Source organism: Marmota flaviventris, chromosome 10 (genome assembly GCF_047511675.1).
Source record: "Marmota flaviventris isolate mMarFla1 chromosome 10, mMarFla1.hap1, whole genome shotgun sequence".
NCBI classification, from domain to species: Eukaryota; Metazoa; Chordata; class Mammalia; order Rodentia; family Sciuridae; genus Marmota; species Marmota flaviventris.
The window spans coordinates 46,958,312-46,977,425 of NC_092507.1; the positions used below are offsets into that span (position 1 = coordinate 46,958,312).

At 34.3% G+C, this 19,114-nt stretch overlaps 1 protein-coding gene across 5 annotated transcripts in view; it reads right to left on the reverse strand.

Moving 5' to 3' along the window:
- Positions 1 to 18,789, reverse strand: part of Mysm1 (Myb like, SWIRM and MPN domains 1) — a 41,352-nt gene extending 22,563 nt beyond the window's left edge. For 4 of the 5 annotated variants that reach the window (XM_071617887.1, XM_071617885.1, XM_027945008.2 and 1 more), the window contains exons 1-8: positions 18,708 to 18,789; positions 14,712 to 14,787; positions 12,915 to 12,985; positions 9,182 to 9,259; positions 9,070 to 9,093; positions 7,647 to 7,725; positions 4,757 to 4,855; positions 1,975 to 2,729 (exon numbers count right to left, since the gene is read on the reverse strand). In XM_071617887.1, coding sequence (XP_071473988.1) covers positions 1,975 to 2,729; positions 4,757 to 4,855; positions 7,647 to 7,725; positions 9,070 to 9,093; positions 9,182 to 9,259; positions 12,915 to 12,985; positions 14,712 to 14,787; positions 18,708 to 18,778 — 1,253 coding nt within the window. In that variant the 5' untranslated portion in view covers positions 18,779 to 18,789. The remainder of the gene's footprint in view (positions 1 to 1,974; positions 2,730 to 4,756; positions 4,856 to 7,646; positions 7,726 to 9,069; positions 9,094 to 9,181; positions 9,260 to 12,914; positions 12,986 to 14,711; positions 14,788 to 18,707) is intronic. The other variant, XM_071617886.1, reaches the window with a different exon arrangement.
- Between the last annotated feature and the right edge of the window lie 325 nt (positions 18,790 to 19,114).

The window sequence follows — 19,114 nt, forward strand, 5'->3', positions numbered from 1 at the left end:
CATATTTAAATAGCAAAACCAAATTGGTTTCAAGAACTAAGACAAATGACTTAGTAAACTACTGCCATATCATTTATATATCTATGTAAATTATTCTGCCTCATATGGAATCCAAAATGCAAAGCAACAATTTGATTAAACATTTAAGTATATATTGATGATCTTCTTATAAACATTTTATTTATTTATTTTTTTTTTTTGGTACAGGGGAATGAACTCAGGGAGAGACACCCAGCTACTGAGCCACACGCCCAGACTTATTTTGTATTTTATTTGGAGACAGAGCATCGCTGTTGCTGAGGCTGGCTTTGAACTTGCAATTATCCTGCCTCAGCCTCCTGAGCCAGTGGGATTACAGGGGTGTGCCACCAGGCCTGGCTCATATAGACATTTCAGAAGTAGTTATTGTTCTGAAGTCCTTCAATTTTGGCTACCCATCTTCTTATTTCCAAAAAATAAAAGTAAAGACCAATAGAAATCTCATTCCATTGGTCTTTTAAAACGTAAGGGCAGAAATGTAGCTCAGTGATAGAAAGTTTGCTTGGCATGTACAAAGCTTTGGGGCACAATCCCTAGCACTGCAAAAATAAATCAAAAAGGGCTGGGAATGTTGGTAGAGTGCTTGCACTAGCATGCGTAAGGCCCTGGGGAGGGAGGGAGGGAGGGAGGAAGGGAGGAAGGAAATAAATGAATCATCAAACAAGTAAATATACTTTTAAAAAATAGTGTCAATTAGGTAATGTAGAATAACAGAAAGACTTGGACTAACATCTTTCATAGTCACTGGCTGGTTGTGTAATCAAATACAGGTCACCTAATGGTCACCTGATCTCAGAATTATTCTTTATCAAGTAAGATTATACCATCTGTCTATTTCACAGTATTACGGTGACAAGTCAAATGAAATAAAGGAAAGCTTTCTGTAAACTGCAAAACACCATGTAAATGCTAGGAGTTGTTCCTCCTCAGTATTCTTTACTATGATAGCAACACTAGCCAGAAGTTGTACTTTTAGCACTTTAACCAATTGAAATGATCATGAGGCAAGAACAAGAACAAATCCTCCTGTTGGAATATGGCTGTCTTTGCAAGCCAAATAATGTAATACTGTCTGTATAAAATGAAGATATCTGATTCAACAAATTATTTGTTTCCTTTGTTAACATCCCCAGGATATAGCAGAAAGTTACTGAAACAGGACAGAAAGACCTGATAAAGAGAAAGAGAAAAACAAGGGACACTGCTGAATCCTCACCCAAGGGCCCATCACCTGGAAGCACTCTGTAAAGTTGGCCATATACAATTCAATATTCTTGAAACAATAACAGCAAATTGAATATTTAGTGATGACTTAACTGATAAGCTACAAACAAAAATTCAAAATATTTTTGAGTATTTAGGTTAATGAGAAGTATTTTGTCTTGTTTCCTATTCCATATTAATTAAAATATACTGACAATTTAGAAGGTAACTCCATACATTAGAAAATTCCTGTATCCCGATGAAGGTAGATGCTAAGAAATACCTTATTATGCAACAAGTTCAAGCTGAAAACATTTAAGACAGCTATTTAGGAAAACTATTTATGCAATCTAGCTACATTTAACGACAGTGTATTCCTCTGTCACCTAAGTTTTCCTTCTTTATACTTAAGGTACATGAAAAGAAATTCTCTGTGTACATCTTCCCAACACTGTCCCAAGAAGTTGCTTCTTAAAGGAATCATCAGACCTTTTCTTTCCAGGCTCCAACACTCTGAAGAACAGATGGATTATGAGAGCCATAGGTTACAATGTTTAGCAATGCTTTTAAAAAAAGACCACTATGATAAATGTTTAATCTTTCCTCCTGAAATGATAATACATGTGAAAGCTCTTTGGATCACTAGCAAAATTTTAAATTCTACATAGGTCTAGTTAAAATACTCCACAGAATATCAAGTTTTCAAAGCAGCATCCAAAATGTTATTCTTACCACTGATCCAAAATGTAATTTCTAATTTTCAAATAGCGTTCTGGTGTTTTAGCTTGGCGTCCCTCAAAAAACTCAGGAATTGCTTGTTTTTCTTCTTCCTGAATAATATTTCTATCTATTTCTACTTCTTGTTCTGGTGGCTTAAGCTCTTCTTCCTCATGGCTTTCCTCCACCATTTGGCAGGAAGAATGAAAAAGCATTTCATTATCACTAAAATCTTTCTGAATTTCACAAGGCTCTGGAGAAGGACACTGCCTGGAGTCATCTATTCCATTTCCACCTTGCTTGTCACCATTTTTAATCAGTTTATTGCATTTCTGATCATTTACTTCAGCTGAGTCATTTTCATTGTTGCTCTGTTTTTTGGTCCATGATGTAATTTCTGAGCTTGAAAGTGTTTTCATCTCATCTTGTTTTATGTTCTGAAGATATTCCCTGGAAGATCTGCAAAAGAGAATTTCCTGGCTTCTGATTTCTTGACTGGATTCATGTGTTTTACTATTAGGAATGTCTAACAAGAGACCACTGCTACAATTCTTATGTGATGTCTGAGAAGCCCACTCATCCACCTCATCTGTGATGTCTACTTCTTCATCATCAGACAACTTTTCAATTTTTACAGCATTCAGGTTGGGATCAGCACGTCCCCTTAAACATGATGGTGTCCATGCCTTTGTCCCTTTATCTTCATTTTTAACCTGATGATCACTGCTGCTCTTCTGATTTGGTGTTTCTTTCTCTGGACTCCATTTTACCTTATTAAAAATCAGAATAAGACACCCATAATATTAAGGTTTTAAAATTTTTTTTTTTTTTAATATTTATTTATTTTTTTAGTTTTCAGCGGACACAACATCTTTGTTTGTATGTGGTGCTGAGGATCGAACCCGGGCTGCACGCATGCCAGGCGAGCGCGCTACCGCTTGAGCCACATCCCCAGCCCAGGTTTTAAAATTTAATCAACTGACAATAAATAAGATATAATGGTACATTAGACCTTCACTGTGCTTCTCCTTAATGTGTTTAAAACTGCTTTTTAAATGTAAAAGATCAACATTTTAAATTCCCATATATGACTCATGATTTGGTACTTTTAAAATAATAATGATCTATATAGAACTACCATGTATTTATTTTCAGTATTAAGTTTAAAATAGGCTTGAACTAACCAGAGACTAAACCAACAACTTTCATGTTAAGGTGTTCTATAAGATATTAAAAATATTTATAAAAGTCTACTTTTCAAAATGACAACCACAGCTGATCATTTCTTATGATGCTAAAATAATCCTTTACTTGGGAATTTACGTCACATATTTACATTCAGTAAGTTCAATCCATCTTTCATTTAACTATAGAAACTATTTTTTTGCAGGTTAACTTAATGCAGCTTCAATATTACAGAGTTTATAATGTTAAGCCATGGTATTATCTTCCACTCCTGATAATACCTGATAATGTAAGAAAAAGATGAAAGTCAATGAGTAAATATGAATTGAAATGAAAATTTTTATATATAATATTTTTGGAAAATCCTATAAATGACTGACACATCCAAGAGATATGATAGCTCTAAGTAAGAGATAATAGCTCCATTGTCACAAAAGAATCCCAGGATCATGTAAAGAACAAAAGGGTAGCAGGGGAAGGAGAAGATTTGGACATATAGCCTCATATACCATTAAAAATCTTCTTATTTATTTGCAGCCTACTACATTTTAAGGTTTTCTGTTTGTTTTGCAATTCTGGGAATCAAACATGGGGCCTCATGCATGCTAGGAAGAACTTCACTGAATGAGCTAGATTCCCAGCCCTCAGCCTCCTGTTTTTAATCTCAAAATTCTGGATGAAATTTTGCATTAAAGTTCATAAAATTCTAATGTCTGTTATAATATAAATGTATCCTTCCACCCCACATTTATAAGTACAACTGATACTCCAACTTATTCCACATATTCTAATGTAAGAAGCATGGTATAAGAATAATCAGGTGAAGCTGTTTTTCTGTTCCTTATTACCTCAACCTTGATAAACTACTTCAAGTTGCTTTTGTTAGGTTGAAAGAGGTAGCAGCTAATTACTATACAATGAATACCTTCCATTACTTACTACCTATTCCCAGCTAACACCAAGACAAATATTGTATACTAGTTAGAACACATTAGTTACATTAAAACACCAAATTTCACTCAGGACATTTCCAAATTTTATATACTTGCATATTTAGAGCTCAAGCAAAATATGTTAAAAAGTTCTAAATATCAACATTACACAGCTGAATATAGCACAAATTACTTGAAAGATTAAGAAATTATATAACTATGTCTTTCTGAATATTATTTATTAAAGTTTTCAGAAAGTTCTCCACAAAATTTATAAAAACCTCGTTACTATTAAATAGATTCCAGAATCATGTTAGCATTTATGTCCTCTAAGCTGTAATAATAGATAAACGTCTTTATAATGCAAATACTTAAAAAAGAAGAGATATTGTTTAGAGGAACACAAGACCTCTAAGCTTTTCTCTTAGGAATAATCCTTGCCTTCTAGAATGTTTTGGGGTAGTTAATATTTACCCTTAAACTATAGAAAATTAGGTAGTATAGTATATAAATACTATTTAATAGCAACAGTTAAAAAACTAAAGATATGCTCTAACGTGTTTAAAGTCAAACATACATAGTGTTTTATGAGGTTAAAATACTTTTAATATAAAACTTTAAACAATAAGACACTAATACTTACATTATATATTTCTGGTTACTAATTTTGTTCTGCTTACCTTATTTTTAAAGTATTGTCTGGCATAACTCTTCACTTGTAAAACACTGCGACTTCCAATCAGCTTTGCAATTTTAGTCCACCTTCGACCAAATTTAGCCTGCGTTATCAAAATGGAAAAAAATTGCTTTTGATTAGCTTACTTATTAATATTTTAAGCAATGGCAAATTTGAAAAACAATTAAAACTATCTTTATCTATAGACTAAACCAAACAATGAAATCCTCCCTATAGACTGTGCTCTTTCAAATCAAAAAGCTCTCCCTTGAACCTGGACTTCTGAAAACAATCCAAAGTGATTTTAAAAATCATAGAAAATAATAATATATATGAAGATCCACCACTTGTGTTACCTAACTGTATACATTCATACTGCACATTACGATGTTCCAAAATCTAAGATATCTTTTAAAAATAAGTAAGTGCTCAAAAAGGAGGTAGGTGAACATTGGACATTTAAAGGATCAACTGAACATGTTTTACACTAATCACAAAATTTTCAGAACATCCATTGTGCCCCACACAGACACTTTTACTCTATACAAGTATCAGTGCAATGACTTACAAGTTTGAATCACGAATGAAGTAAACCTGTATCTAATGCCTCCCTCTTAGTGTCAAGGCTGTGCACCTGCTAACACTGAAGCTGAGGGGGAAAAAAACTGGGAACCGGAGGGAGCTCCCATGTTTTGAAGTACAGAAAGGAACACATACAATTTTATACAAAAGGGATTTTTAGGTATCAAGTATAATTCTCATTTAATATGTAAATCCTCTTTATAATATCACCACACAGAATACTTTCTACTTCTCAAAGTAGCTCAACCATTTCAATTTTTTAGAATTCTTATAAGAACAAACAAACAAAAAAAAGAAAAACCACCCAAAACTCAGGGAGGTAGACCCTAGAGGCAGATCCACAGGTCAAACAGTCACGTCTTATCAGTAACAAACAATAACAAATCATCTTCAAAGATCTGACCTGAATGACAAACCTTAACTTGTACACTTATTTCTGATATTCATTAGAAAATCTGACATGGACAATTTCTTAAAACTGAAAGTACTTCTGAGAAAATTGTTAGTAAGTATGAATTAATTACTGAAGATCAGCACTTAACAAGGAGCATTGGCATAAGCCTGTAATCACAGCAACTCAGGATGAAGCAGGAGGAGCACAAGTTCTAGGTCAGCCTTAACAATTTAGCAAGGCCCTAAGCAACCAAGTGAGATCCTGTCTTAAAATAAAAACTTAAAAAGGGCTAAGGTGGTGAAGTGCCCCTGGGTTCAATCCCCAGTACAATAAAAGAAAAAGAGATCAGCACCTAGTTGAGACTAACTTACTGAAGAATCAGTTCTCTTTTTTTGTGTGAGTGGGTAGTAAAAGCAGTTAAATAACTTGATAGCACAGAATAGTAGATCTAGAGATCTAGATAAAAGTATATCACTGGGAACATCAGAAATTTGGACAACATGAACACTGGAGAAAAGATACTAATGAGAGTAGCAAGGAAAACATGCACCAATTTCAAAATAAAGGGACAGTCCACTGCCAAAGGAAAATAAGAAAAAAACCTTCCTTAGTTGTTCAGTATCACATAATTCCCTTCTCGTATGCCTGAGACAATTCAGTATATATGCAAACTCTGTTTTTTGTTTATGAAAGCATTCTAATTCAAATATCTCTTAATGTAGATAGGTAGATTTCTACCTATCTCTATATAAGTAAATACATATTTGCTTATAAATGGACAAAATATCTTAGGAAGGATATACAAAGATGATGACACTGATTACTTCAGAAGTGAGAGGGAGACTTAACACCCTATAACTAGATTACTTTTGACTTTTGAGCACACAAATGCATTCCCATAACTACCAACAATGTCAACAATTAACAACCAAAAAATGGTTGAAAACAAACTATTTCACACATATGTATATCTGATCTTTATAAGGGACAAAACATAAAAGCTGTCAGCAGACTAAAATAAATTACTGGTTAATTAAAATTAGACTATGATGCAACGGACTGAAATACCAATATAGGAAAAAAATCACCAGTACGGGGGAAAAAAACCCTCAATATCGTTTAGTATTCACAGAATTTATAGATACCATGGTTTTAACTAGAAAAGCAAAAACATTTTATTTCTCATCATCTATAGAAATGTAAATATTTCAAACTGCATTTACAAATCTTAAATAATTACACAAATATTATATATATATAATTTCTAAAGTAGTTTATAAAATACAGAGTAACAAGTATCTTAAAAGAAAATATATAATCTACTCTTGTTAAAGACAAATTTCCTGAACATTTTTGTTAAAAATTTCTTCATATTAAGGAATATTTTCAGAAATGAGCATACATCTTTTCCCCATTATATAATCTGTGCATTTTTAAATAGATTTCAGTGAAACATTCATACAAAAGAATGTTTTGTATGAATTTATTTTGTATGAAATTATTCTGGTCTTCATATCTATGCATAAAACATTTGCCTGTGTACATAATGGCAAACAGTTTATTAAAGAACAACTCAGCTGATCACCCAGCTTAACACAAAGTTTTAGACAACTAAATATTTTACCTTTTAATACAGAGAGTTGGTGTCATGTATACAGATAACAGCACAATTTCTTGGATTTTACTAATACCCCAAAAATGTTTATATCAAAGTACTGATTCAAATCTATTTTAGTACCTTAGTTAAAAGGAATTCTCTTGTACTACACTATAAACATCATTACTCTAACTACAGAAAAACTCAAGTTGTTAAATAAATTTAATTAAAAGCTCTGGTCTCTACAATTTAATCTTATAACTCTATCAGTATTTGCTTTTAGAATCATTTTTACTATAAATTAAAAATTGCTCTATTTACCAGCCCTTGTTCAAACAGCTCTTTTTCTTCTATCGTCCACTTTACTGAGTAACTGGCTGGTTTTGTAGGAGAGTGTACCCTGAGGGGAAAAAGAGGAATTGCAAAAAAATTTCTGAAATGGAACATTCCTTATGTATGCAGCTAAAGATTATAGATAGCCATGGGCTAAAACGAATCAAAGAATTAAAAAATAAAACAAAAAAAGAAGGCTACAGCCTCTACCTAGGGGGAGAGATTTACCCTGTCATGTATCTCTACTATGAATGATACGAACCCCAAAAGATATAATCCCAGGGTTTGAGTGAGGATAAAACTAAAGACATCAAAGGAAGTCAATGTAAAAACCAACAAAACAGCCCTCTTAGAATGAATACAAAGCAGCAGGTGTTAATACATTCCCCAATCCTAAAGGTATCTAAGAATTTACAATGATTCCAGAAATATCTCTGATTTAATTACTGGGTAAATCCATATAAATACTGAGCCAGAAGAGAAGTTGCAAAACCATGGCATTACACTTACTGCTTTTAAAATCATTTTAGTAAATTAAAAATAAAATGCTGATGAAGCTAATTCACTCAAGTCATTGATCTTTCTATTAATTTCACATTGTTATTGTTCACTCCACAAAATACAAACATCAAAGGCTGCTCAGTGGTCAAGTTCCTGCATAATTACCACTATGTAAATTATATAAATCCATTTTTTTTTATACTGGGGATTGAATACAGGGGTATTTTACCACTGAGCTGCATTACGAGTCCTTTATTTATTTATTTTGTTTGTTTGTTTAAATTTTGAGATAGGGTCTCACTAAGCTGAGGGTCTCACCAAATTGCTGAGATTGGCCTTGAACTTTCACTCCTCCTACCTCAGCCTCCAAAGTTGTGTAGGATTACAGGCCTGTGCTACTGGGCCTAGTAATCAATCCATATTTTAACCAACTATATACTTACAAGTTTATAATGCTAAATAGTTTTTTTACTTACAAGTTTATAAATGCTAAATCAATATTTTCCAAATATTGGGAAAAAATATTTGTAAGATAAAGTTTCTAGATAATGCTTGAAAGCCATAAATCCAAATTAGATTTCTGCTGAAAATTAGTTAACACAGCAATAGAATTCAAGTTAATATACAATGTATTAGGTAATAGGTTTCTTAAAATTTCTCCATAAATCTCTATGAATCTATCTTTCCCATAATTTGATGAATTGCCTCTATGGGTCACAAAAGAAATTCTAGCTAATAAATATCAACATACTTATGGCATTCTTACATCTGTACTAGAAACTCTGTTTTTATATTTATTTTGTTTTTTAATCAAGAGGGCTTTTCCTCAAGATAACTATAATTTTTGAAAAATATTCCATAATTTTAAATGATCAGAAAGGTTTTAAAAATATAAAACAGAAGTACATACATGATTTTTGCTGTTTTCTGCAGACTGCACCACATGAAAAAAAAAATAAGGAAGCTTGAGAAGAAATTTCTAAAAATGCATTTATATGTTTAACAGTTTAAACTGATTTTACCTGTTCGTTTGTTTTTTATTATCTTCCTTTTTATCAAGCCAGAATTTTCCTGGAAGTGATTTTTTAGATAAATAATACCTGTATGATTATTAAGGACACTTTTAAAATAAGATTAATCTCATAAAACTTTTGTGTGACATATAAAATTGGCATTTATAGACTCATGAAAGTCATACTTTGTTTGACTTGGAAAACTTGAAATTCACAAAACCAATTCTGAAAGCCTCTTCTAGGTCCACAAAAATTATGGTAAAAATATCATACCTCAGTGTTGTTACAGGTATAAATTATATGTAATATCACACAATGCCTGCACAAAATGTGCTACATAAATGCTAATTTCTCTTCTCTATTAGAAGTGAGAAGAAATAGCCTTACTGTTTAAAACTTTTTTTCTAAAATATACGGGGAGTATAATAGATGAATTAGATTGGTTGTCTACAGTAATTTGAGAATATTGTTTCCATATTTCTAAAGATAACAGAGAATAGTTCAGCATTCCCCTCTACCCTAATGAAAAGAACACCGAGATCAAATCTACAAAGGATCTCCTTCTCTCAAGTTCTTGAAACTAGCCTATTGCAATAATGTCATTAATCCAAACTACTATTTACTTAACAAATATTTATTGACTATACACTGCACCAGGTATTATGTTAGGTACTATGAGTTGAGGACAAAAAATATAAGCAGACATTACCCTGTCTTCTAAATGCTTGCATATAATTCTCCTCTCATTATTATAATTTCTGTTACCATTTCTTAAGTAACTATTTCAGTGTTCATTAACCTAGAATTCTACCGTTTAATATAGTGGCTACTAGCCATATGCGACTCTTGAGCACTTAAACTCCATAACTGGCACGAACTGAAATGTTTTCTAAGGATAGAAAACACAGGGTTCCAAAGATTGAGTATGAAACAAAGAATGTAAAACATTTCATTAATAATGTTTACAAAAAATATTTTAAATGATGTATTATTAGAATTATATATATAAATGATATATTATCAAAATAATTTTATCTGTTTTAAATAACTAGGAAATATTAAATTATATGTGCCTCTCATTGAATATCAATTATTTAGGCTATAACTGCAATGTTTGGGAAATGTTAGAAAATAAGAAAGTCTATAAGAAGCTAATCTTTGATAATTAAAATCAACACAGCAATAATTGGGATGAATTAAAAATAAACCATAATTTATTAGACTATTAATAATCTTTATAAGTCATATAAGAAATCATTTTGTTCAACCTTTCCATTTAACATATAAGAAAACTGAGTCTCAAAGAAGTTAAATAACGAATATCACACACAAAGGAAAAAATGAGGACAATAAATCAAAGGCATTTCTGTGTATCAGTGACAAATCCTCTGAAAGGGAAATGAGGAAAACTACCCCATTTACAATAGCCTCAAAAAAAAAAAAAGTACACACACACACACACTTGGGAATCAACTTAATGAAAGAACTCTACAATGAAAACTACAGAATGCTAAAGAAAGAAATTAAAGAAGACCTTATAAGATGGAAAGATTTTTCTCTTGCTCTTGGATAGGAAAAATTAATACTGTCAAACTGACCATACTACTAAAAGCACTATACATACTTAATGCAATTAAATCAAAATCCCAATGTCATTCTTCATAGAAACAGAAAAAATAGTCATGAAGTTCATCTGGAAAAATAAGAGACCCAGAAAAGCTAAAGCAATCCTTAACAAGAAGAATGAAGCAGGTGGCATCACTATACCAGACCTTAACCTATACTACAGAGGAACATAACAAAAACAGCATGGTATTAGCACCAAAACAGACTTGTAGACCAATGGTACAGAATAGAGGACACAGAGACTAACCCATATAATTACCGTTATCTTATATCAGACAAAGGTGCAAAAATGTTCATTGGAGAAAAGGCAGCCTCTTCAACAAATGGTGCTGGGAAAACTGGAAATCCATATGCAACAAAATGAAATTAAACCCCTATCTCTCACCATGCACAAAACTCAACTTAGAGTGAATCAAAGACCTAGGAATTAAACCAGAGACACTGCATCTATTAGAAGAAAAGGTAGGCCCAAATCTCCATCATGATGGATTAGGCTCAGACTTCCTTAATAAGACTCCAATAGCATAAGAATTAAAATCAAGAATCCATAAATGGGATGGATTCAAATTAAAAGGTTCTTCTCAGCAAAGAAACAATCAGTGAGGCAAATAGAGTGCCTACATTTGGGAACAAATCTTTACCACATGCACATCACATAGAGCACTAATCTCTAGGATATATAAAAAAATCAAAAATCTCAACACCAAAAAAAAAAAAAAAAAAAAAAAACCCAATCAATTAATGGGCTAAGGAACTGAACAGACACTTCTCAGAAGATATAAAATTAATCAACAAATATATTAAAAAATGTTCAATATCTCTAACAATTAGAGAAATGCAAAACAAAACTACTCTAAGATTTCATCTCACTCCAGTCAGAATGGCAGCTATTAAAAATACAAACAACCGTTAAGTGTTGGTGAGGATGTGGGGAAAAAGGCACACTCATACATTGCTGGTGGGACTGCAAATTGGTGCAGCCAATATGGACAACAGTATGGAGAAACCTTGGAAAACTGGGAATGGAACTACCATTTGACCCAGCTATCTCACTCTTCAGTCTATACCCAAAGGACTTAAAAACAGCATACTGTAGGGACACAGCCACATCAATGATTATTGCAGCACAATTCACAATAGCTAAACTGTGGGACAAATCTAGATGCTCTTCAGTAAATGAATGGATAAAGAAAATGTGACGTATATACAATGAAATATTATTCATCATTAAAAGAGAATAAAATCATGGCATTTATAGTAAATGGATAGAGTTGGAGAATATAATGCTAAGTGAAGTTAACCTATCCAAAAAAATCAAAAGCCGAATGTTTTCTCTGATTTAAGGATGCTGATTCATAATGTGGTTGGGAGGTGGGCATGGGAGGATTAGGACAAAGCGGAGGGAAGAGAAGGGAGGAGGTAGGGGATAGGAAAGAAGGTGGAATGAGGTGGACATCATTACCCTAAGTACATGTATGAAGACTCTACTTTGCATACAAGCAGAGATATGAAAAATTGTGCTCTTTATGTGTAATATGAATTGTAATGCATTCTGCTGTCATATATAACAAATTAAAATTTTTTAAAAATGAGGACAAGAGACTAGTGGCTGAGGCTGAAACATAGATAAGTAGCCACAATTTTGGGGATAAAATATTCATTCTACAGTATTTGCTTTATGTTTTGTACTTAAGATTCTTCCCACAAAACACCTGTAAATTATAGAGTAAAAAGTGAAAAGAACTTTTACATATTATAATTTTGAATCCTTAGAAAAATGAACCTCTTTTAAGTTTTAACTCTGAAAATGGAAATTGGCTTTAAGGTTCTGACTGACTTAAATATTCTATAGTTTCAATTCAGTACTCACATATCACGAAGTGTTGGCTGACAACAAAATTCTAAAAAATATTAAGTTGGATCTCAGACTAAGCAATAAAACAGAACTTGAAGAATAAAATAAATGCTTTCTCATAGATAGAAAATATTGTATTACATGATAGCAGTCTGTAACCAAGTAATACCCATCTAGGAACTAAAGTAGCCTCTCTCATCATTTTTACATTGATTTTTTAAAACTGAAACCATAAATGCCCCTATAATCACTAAAGGATACTCTTCTTCCAACAACATTTTCTCAATGACAGCTCTGTTCTCTTCACTGATGGTGCTATCAAGAGTCCAAGGCTATTAAAAAAAAAAAAAAAAAAAGGGAGTAAGAACACATATTTTTATTATGTTTTGGAAATATTTTTCATGTTTTAGTAAACAAAAATATATAATATTATAATTACAAATAATAACAGCTACTATGTATTGAGTGCAGACATCTTTGATTCTCACAAAAACTATGAGATAAAACTTCATGCTCACTGATAGCACTGCAGCATTTTAGGTGGAAGAAAGAGTCCTTAAACCAGCATTGCCAAATTCCAAGGCTCATGTTCCTCCCCACAATGAGATAATAATGGCTATTATATATGAGGAGTTATTAGGCATCAGATATCTTACTAGACACTAAACAAATTTCCAAAACTTACAATTCTTTTTTTCCCTCAGCCACAATCTCTCTGTGGATGATCATGCATATTTTCAACTCCAAAGTTATAAATTATCAGCTCATATATGTTCTCCAAGCTTACATCCAACTGTTCTCTCAAGATTTCATCTTGGATATAATTGGCTTTTCAAATTTAACATATTCAAAATGAAACTTACCATTACATATCTCCAACTGCTTCTTCTGTTGCTTTTCCAACATCGTAAAAGGCATTACTAGTCACTAAGTTCCTCCATCTAAAAACCCAGTAATTATTGTGGATTCTTTCTTTTCCCCAGTCTCCATATTCAATCTGCCAACCAGCTCTACCTCCAAAATATAATTCAAATCTGTTAATGTCTCTCTCTTTTGCTACCACTAGGGACAAGCCACCATCATAAATCTTACTTAGATTACTTCAAATGTTTCCTAACTGGTCCCTTTGATTCCACTCTTGCTTCCCCTCCAATCTAATCTTTACCCTAGCATCCCAAATTAATTGTATCAAAATGAACTTACACATTTGAATAGAATCTATATCCTAAATTAACTGTATCAAAATGAACTTACCCATCTGTATAAAATCTATGTAAAGTGTTTCAATGATGATTCAGTTCTCTTAAAATAAAATGTAAGCCCTTTAACATAATTTAACTCACAAGCCCTAAATGACAAGAGTTCTTACCTGCTTTCACATCTCTCTTTCCCACTATATTCTAGACATGGTATAGGGCTCCTTCCTTCAACCAGAGCTTTTGCAATTGTTATTCCTTTTACCTAGAATTCAATTCTTTTCTCAATTCTTCACATATCTCCCCATTCTTCCTATTAATTTTTAGCTTAAAATATCACCTCCCCAGTTTCCCTCATTGACAATTTATCTCAAGGAGGCTCCCCACCCTGGTATTCTCATCAGCACTTTATTTCCTTCATAATCTACAAATGGTTTGCCTACTTATCACCTCTCTCTCCTACTGAATGAATACAAACTCTTTGAAAGTAGGACCACATCTGTCTTGATTATAGCTGTATTCCCAAACCTGGACTAGTGTCTGGCATATAGTAGATATTCAATAAATAACTGATAAATAAGAAATGAAAGTAGGGTTAATCCCCACTGTTTACTTGAAGAAACAAAGGTTCACAAACCTGAGAAGTGGCAGAGTCAAGAATTTGTACCTAAATCCAACTGGCTCCAAAGTTGTTTCTCAATAGGACATTTTTCAAAATTGAAAGAAAAATGAGGTTTCTTCCATTATGAAAGTAAGAAAAAAGTTCTTATGTATTATCTATGTTATTTCTGAAAACTAGCCCTCTGTTAAAAATAAGAAAGAGGCACTCTGGGCAATGATAACAGTTTCATACAATACTTACAATAAGGCCATTCTCATTTCTCCATGATGAGTCCAGATAGTGATCTTGTAAAAGTGATGCTTTATTTTCATCATTTCTGTAATAATTAAGAAAATGGCTATAAGAGATAAATATTGGTTAATGGCTATAGCTCATACTCAGGGACTCTGGTGTAGGTTTCTTCTCCCCTTAAAAAGATTTAATATAGCAAAAATACCTACTGTACCTCCTTGGCCTATAAGGAAAAAAATACCCAGGCAACAACCACAACATACTCTGTGGCCTTGAAGTACCACTTCAGTTTTGACTCATGTACTCATATGTGTAAAAGAACTCAACTTTGTAATTTAACCTTTTAACTATATCTAAACCATAAAAAACTTCCATCTATAGCATCAACCTCAAAATGAAGAAAAAAAATCAAAACTAGATGGAAAAATTAAAATAGAAATTACTAAATGAAGTTTTAATGACATCCCATACACTTTTCTTTTTTGTAATGGGGATTGTACCAAGGGATACCTCACCATGAGCTACATGCCCAGTCCTTTTTATTTTCTAAGACAGGGTCTCACTAAATTGCTGAGGCTGGCCTCAAACTTGCGATCCTCCTTGCCTCAGAGTCCCAAGTCGATGGGATTACAGTAGTGTACCACCACACCTAGTTCTACTCATATAATTTTTAAAAATTAATTTGGGTTATTTGGAGGACTTCTATGTCCATCGGGGAATCAAACTTTATTAATTTTCTCACTCCTTTCATTGTACTAACAAGTTACAAAGTACACTACATAAGTAAAAAGGCTGGCTCGTTAAGTTCTCAGGACCACAAACTGTGATATAATTAAATTTAATATTTTGCTTTTGTACACTTGAAGTTACAAATTTTCTAGTAATGACTTTTCCCTGGCCAAACTTTTCCCCAGGTTTAAATTCAAGGACCAACTCTGATCTGGAAGAGGCTAAATAAAGGATTCTGTCTCTTGTATCAGCAAAAGGAAATATTTGCTCAAATAACTAGGTCTACCAAGTGTGTGGGAGTTGGGACTATTATCATTTCAAGTTCACTGCACAAATCTCTTCACATAGTACTCTCTAATAGGAAGGATTAGCAATATCTACACTCTGGTGTATGCATATGAACACTGCCCTAATCTCCATACATACCACAAATCAACATGTGTAAGTCTAAAATCACTTTTTCTCCCAAATCTGTTACCCTTCCATTGTTCTTTATCCCAGTTAATTGCACCATCACCTCCCTGGTTATCCAAACCAAAAGTCTGAATCTGCTGTTCTTTCTTCACAATCCTTATTCAGTCTGCTTGACAATTCTATTGTTTCTCCCTTTTCCAAACCTAGTCTTTCCACTGTATTCATACTTAGTTTGAGATCTCATAGTTTCAGACCTTACAGCTTTCCTGCCTAAGTATAAGAGATAAAGCCGACAAGCTATTCATCTTTCATCTTTTCTTCACTTTATTCCATCTGTCACTATAAAACGTTTACTGTCTATCTTATCCAACAGCAATATTAGTTCTGTATGAGGAGGGACTTGATTTTTACAACAGCTATATACCTAGGCCTGGCATGTACATGGTGCTCAATTCACACTTGATTGAATGAACAAAGTAGGTGGGTCACAAATCACACAGGTCTCTAGTAGGGAACTGAAGATTTATCACAAAATCAATTGGAGACTGAAGGGAATAATATTCACATTTGGTAAGAAAGACCCTATCTTTAGTAAAGAATAAAGGGGGTCAAGGAGACAAAGACCAGTAAAGAATCGATTATAAAAATACCAAAAAAAAAAAAAAAAAAGGTGGCAGCAACTTATACCTTAGGAACAAACAGTGTGACCAGAAGTAAATACATTTGAAAGGATATGTAAACAGAATGAACAGTTCCTTAACAACTAATAGAATGGGAAAGTAGAAAGAGTTAAGAAAAAGGGATGAAGTTTTAGATCTGTGTCTTATATGACCGGATGGGTGGCTGCCGGTGCCACTTAGTAAACTAGGGAACATCAGAGAGGCAGGTCTGGTGGAGAAAGTTTGTAAGTTGAGATTTAAGTACTTGTGGGACATCCAAGTGCTGATAGATTCAGAGAGTTGAGTAAATTACTCTGAAGCTCAGGAGAAAGATTTGGGTTACTGACAGATTTGGGAGATATTAGCATGTATTAGGTTCAACTTGGGGAACTTGCATGGAAGAACATTGGTAAAATTTCATATGGAGCATCTAACAAAAATTACGTGACTATGAAGAAGCAGAAGACCTATGACAAATCCCTTTTTAATATCATCATTTAAAGAACAAGCAGAAGAAAAGGAAGACAAGAAAAAACGATAAGAATAGAAGGAAAACTAAAACGCCATCTTTTAATTTTGGTACCTAGCACTCAGAAAATGGTTAAAAGCAGTATGCTTTAAATTTATCTTCAAGAGTTCCACAAATGCTATTATCAGCTGTAATTACACATTTCAGGGGGCACCAGTTATACTAAATTCCAGATGACTGTAGCCCCATTTACAAGAACATAATGTCAATAAGGCTCCTTGGAATCACATAAAGCAATGAATCTGACCATCAGGAGCCAATAATCTTTGTAGTTCTGCTTGTATGAGACAGATTGAAGAGCCACCACTACACCTAAGGCTGAAAAAACAGGAAGGAAGAAAACGAGAAAAGGGAGAAAAATTAAACACAATAAGAAAAATTAAGATAAAACCATGAAAGAGGCATAGAGCCAAAATCCTCAGATGATCTTCCAAGGCAAACTCATTTCTTTATAGACTGCAGATTAAGTATCCCTGTCCACTTACTTCATTGACTTGTTATGAAACATAAATTAAATCAAGCATTCAAAAATACTTAAAATTTAAAGCCTACACAAATTGTGAACAATTGTTATGAAAGACTTCCTACTTATCTGTATAGCTTCCAACTGCTCTGCGTAAAGATCCATATTCCTCACATTTTTATAGTTCTTTAGAATTCACACTTGAAACTCCCTATCTTAGTGCCTCATGGTCAAGGTGGGTACTTTTCTCCTTCTGAGCCCTGATATCAAGAGGAATCACATGAAATTGCCACTTCACATGTCAAAAATGGCCTATGTAACGTAACTCGATGCAATTAGAACATAGATCTGATTTCTATTTTGTATAGACTAGAAAGGGACAGGGAAACCGAAGATGGTTCCCTGGGTCATTACTGAAAGGAAGCACATTTCTTACTTTGAAAGCAAAGGCGCAAAGGAGGTTGTTTCAAACCATATCATCCTGTTCTGCAGGAATAGGTACTAAAGGAAACCATCCCCGAGGATGAGGACTCATTTGATCTTCACAACGACCTTATGAGATATACATCATGACCCCCAACTTACATACAAGCAGTCTGAGGCTCAGACAAGTTAAGCGTCTTGCCCAAGGTCACAAGGCTAGTTACTGGTAGAACCAGCAAAAGCAGAAGGAAAGTCCAGAACTGTCCAGAACTCTAAAATCTGACCCCTTTCCTTTAACTCATGCTGCCTCTTAGGAAGTTTTTCGCAACTACCCCTATGTAGAAAAAGGAACGAAACGACTCGTCCAAGGTCGCACGGATAGCAAGCGATGGAAGATGAGTCCCTGAGCTCAGGTCCGGTCTACTAGGTGCCCTCATTCTAGTTACTGACGGCAGATTCTGAGGCAAAGGGAATGCAAGAAGGCATCCGAATTGTTGGAGCAAGTGCAATAAGCTAAGAGAAAACTGCTCCCTCACAGCATCTCTGTAAAAAAGTTAAAGAGCCATGCGGACACTTGAGTACCTGAGCTCAAGTACCATTCTGCTGGGCTCAGGACAAGCTAGCGGGCGGAACCCGCGCTTCGACTTCCGGGACCAGAGGAGACTCTGGCCCAACACACCATCTTCGGTTTCCCTGTCCCTTGCCGGACCCGCAGCCAAGGATCCACGGTCCTCCCCTCGCATCTATGCCCGCCCCCATCCCGGGGAGACCCCGTCTCTGCGCCTCACCCTGGCGGTGCCGCCGCAGCCGCAGCCACCACATCCCCTTCGATATCCACATCTGCCTCTTCCGCAGCCATGATGGCACCTGACCCCGTCAGTCTTCCCGAGAGATACCGCGAGAGGTGGCGCGCAGGGGCGGGGCCGAGGTCGTTGCGTCACGGGGCGGAGTTGAAACCTCGCCCCAAGCTAGGGAGGCGGGACTATGAGAGGAACTGGGTCTCCAAAGGCTGGGGCTTGGTATTAAATGTTTTGACGTGTAAAGAGATCTAGGAAAGTCACCCAGGCAGGACTTCTAGGAGCTTGTGTTCCAGGACAGATTCTTTGACGCCTCACTTCTCTCATGTGTGCAATGGGGATACCAGCAAGTATCTTTTTAGTCAGATGAAAAAGTCAAATCAGACCTACTTTGTGAA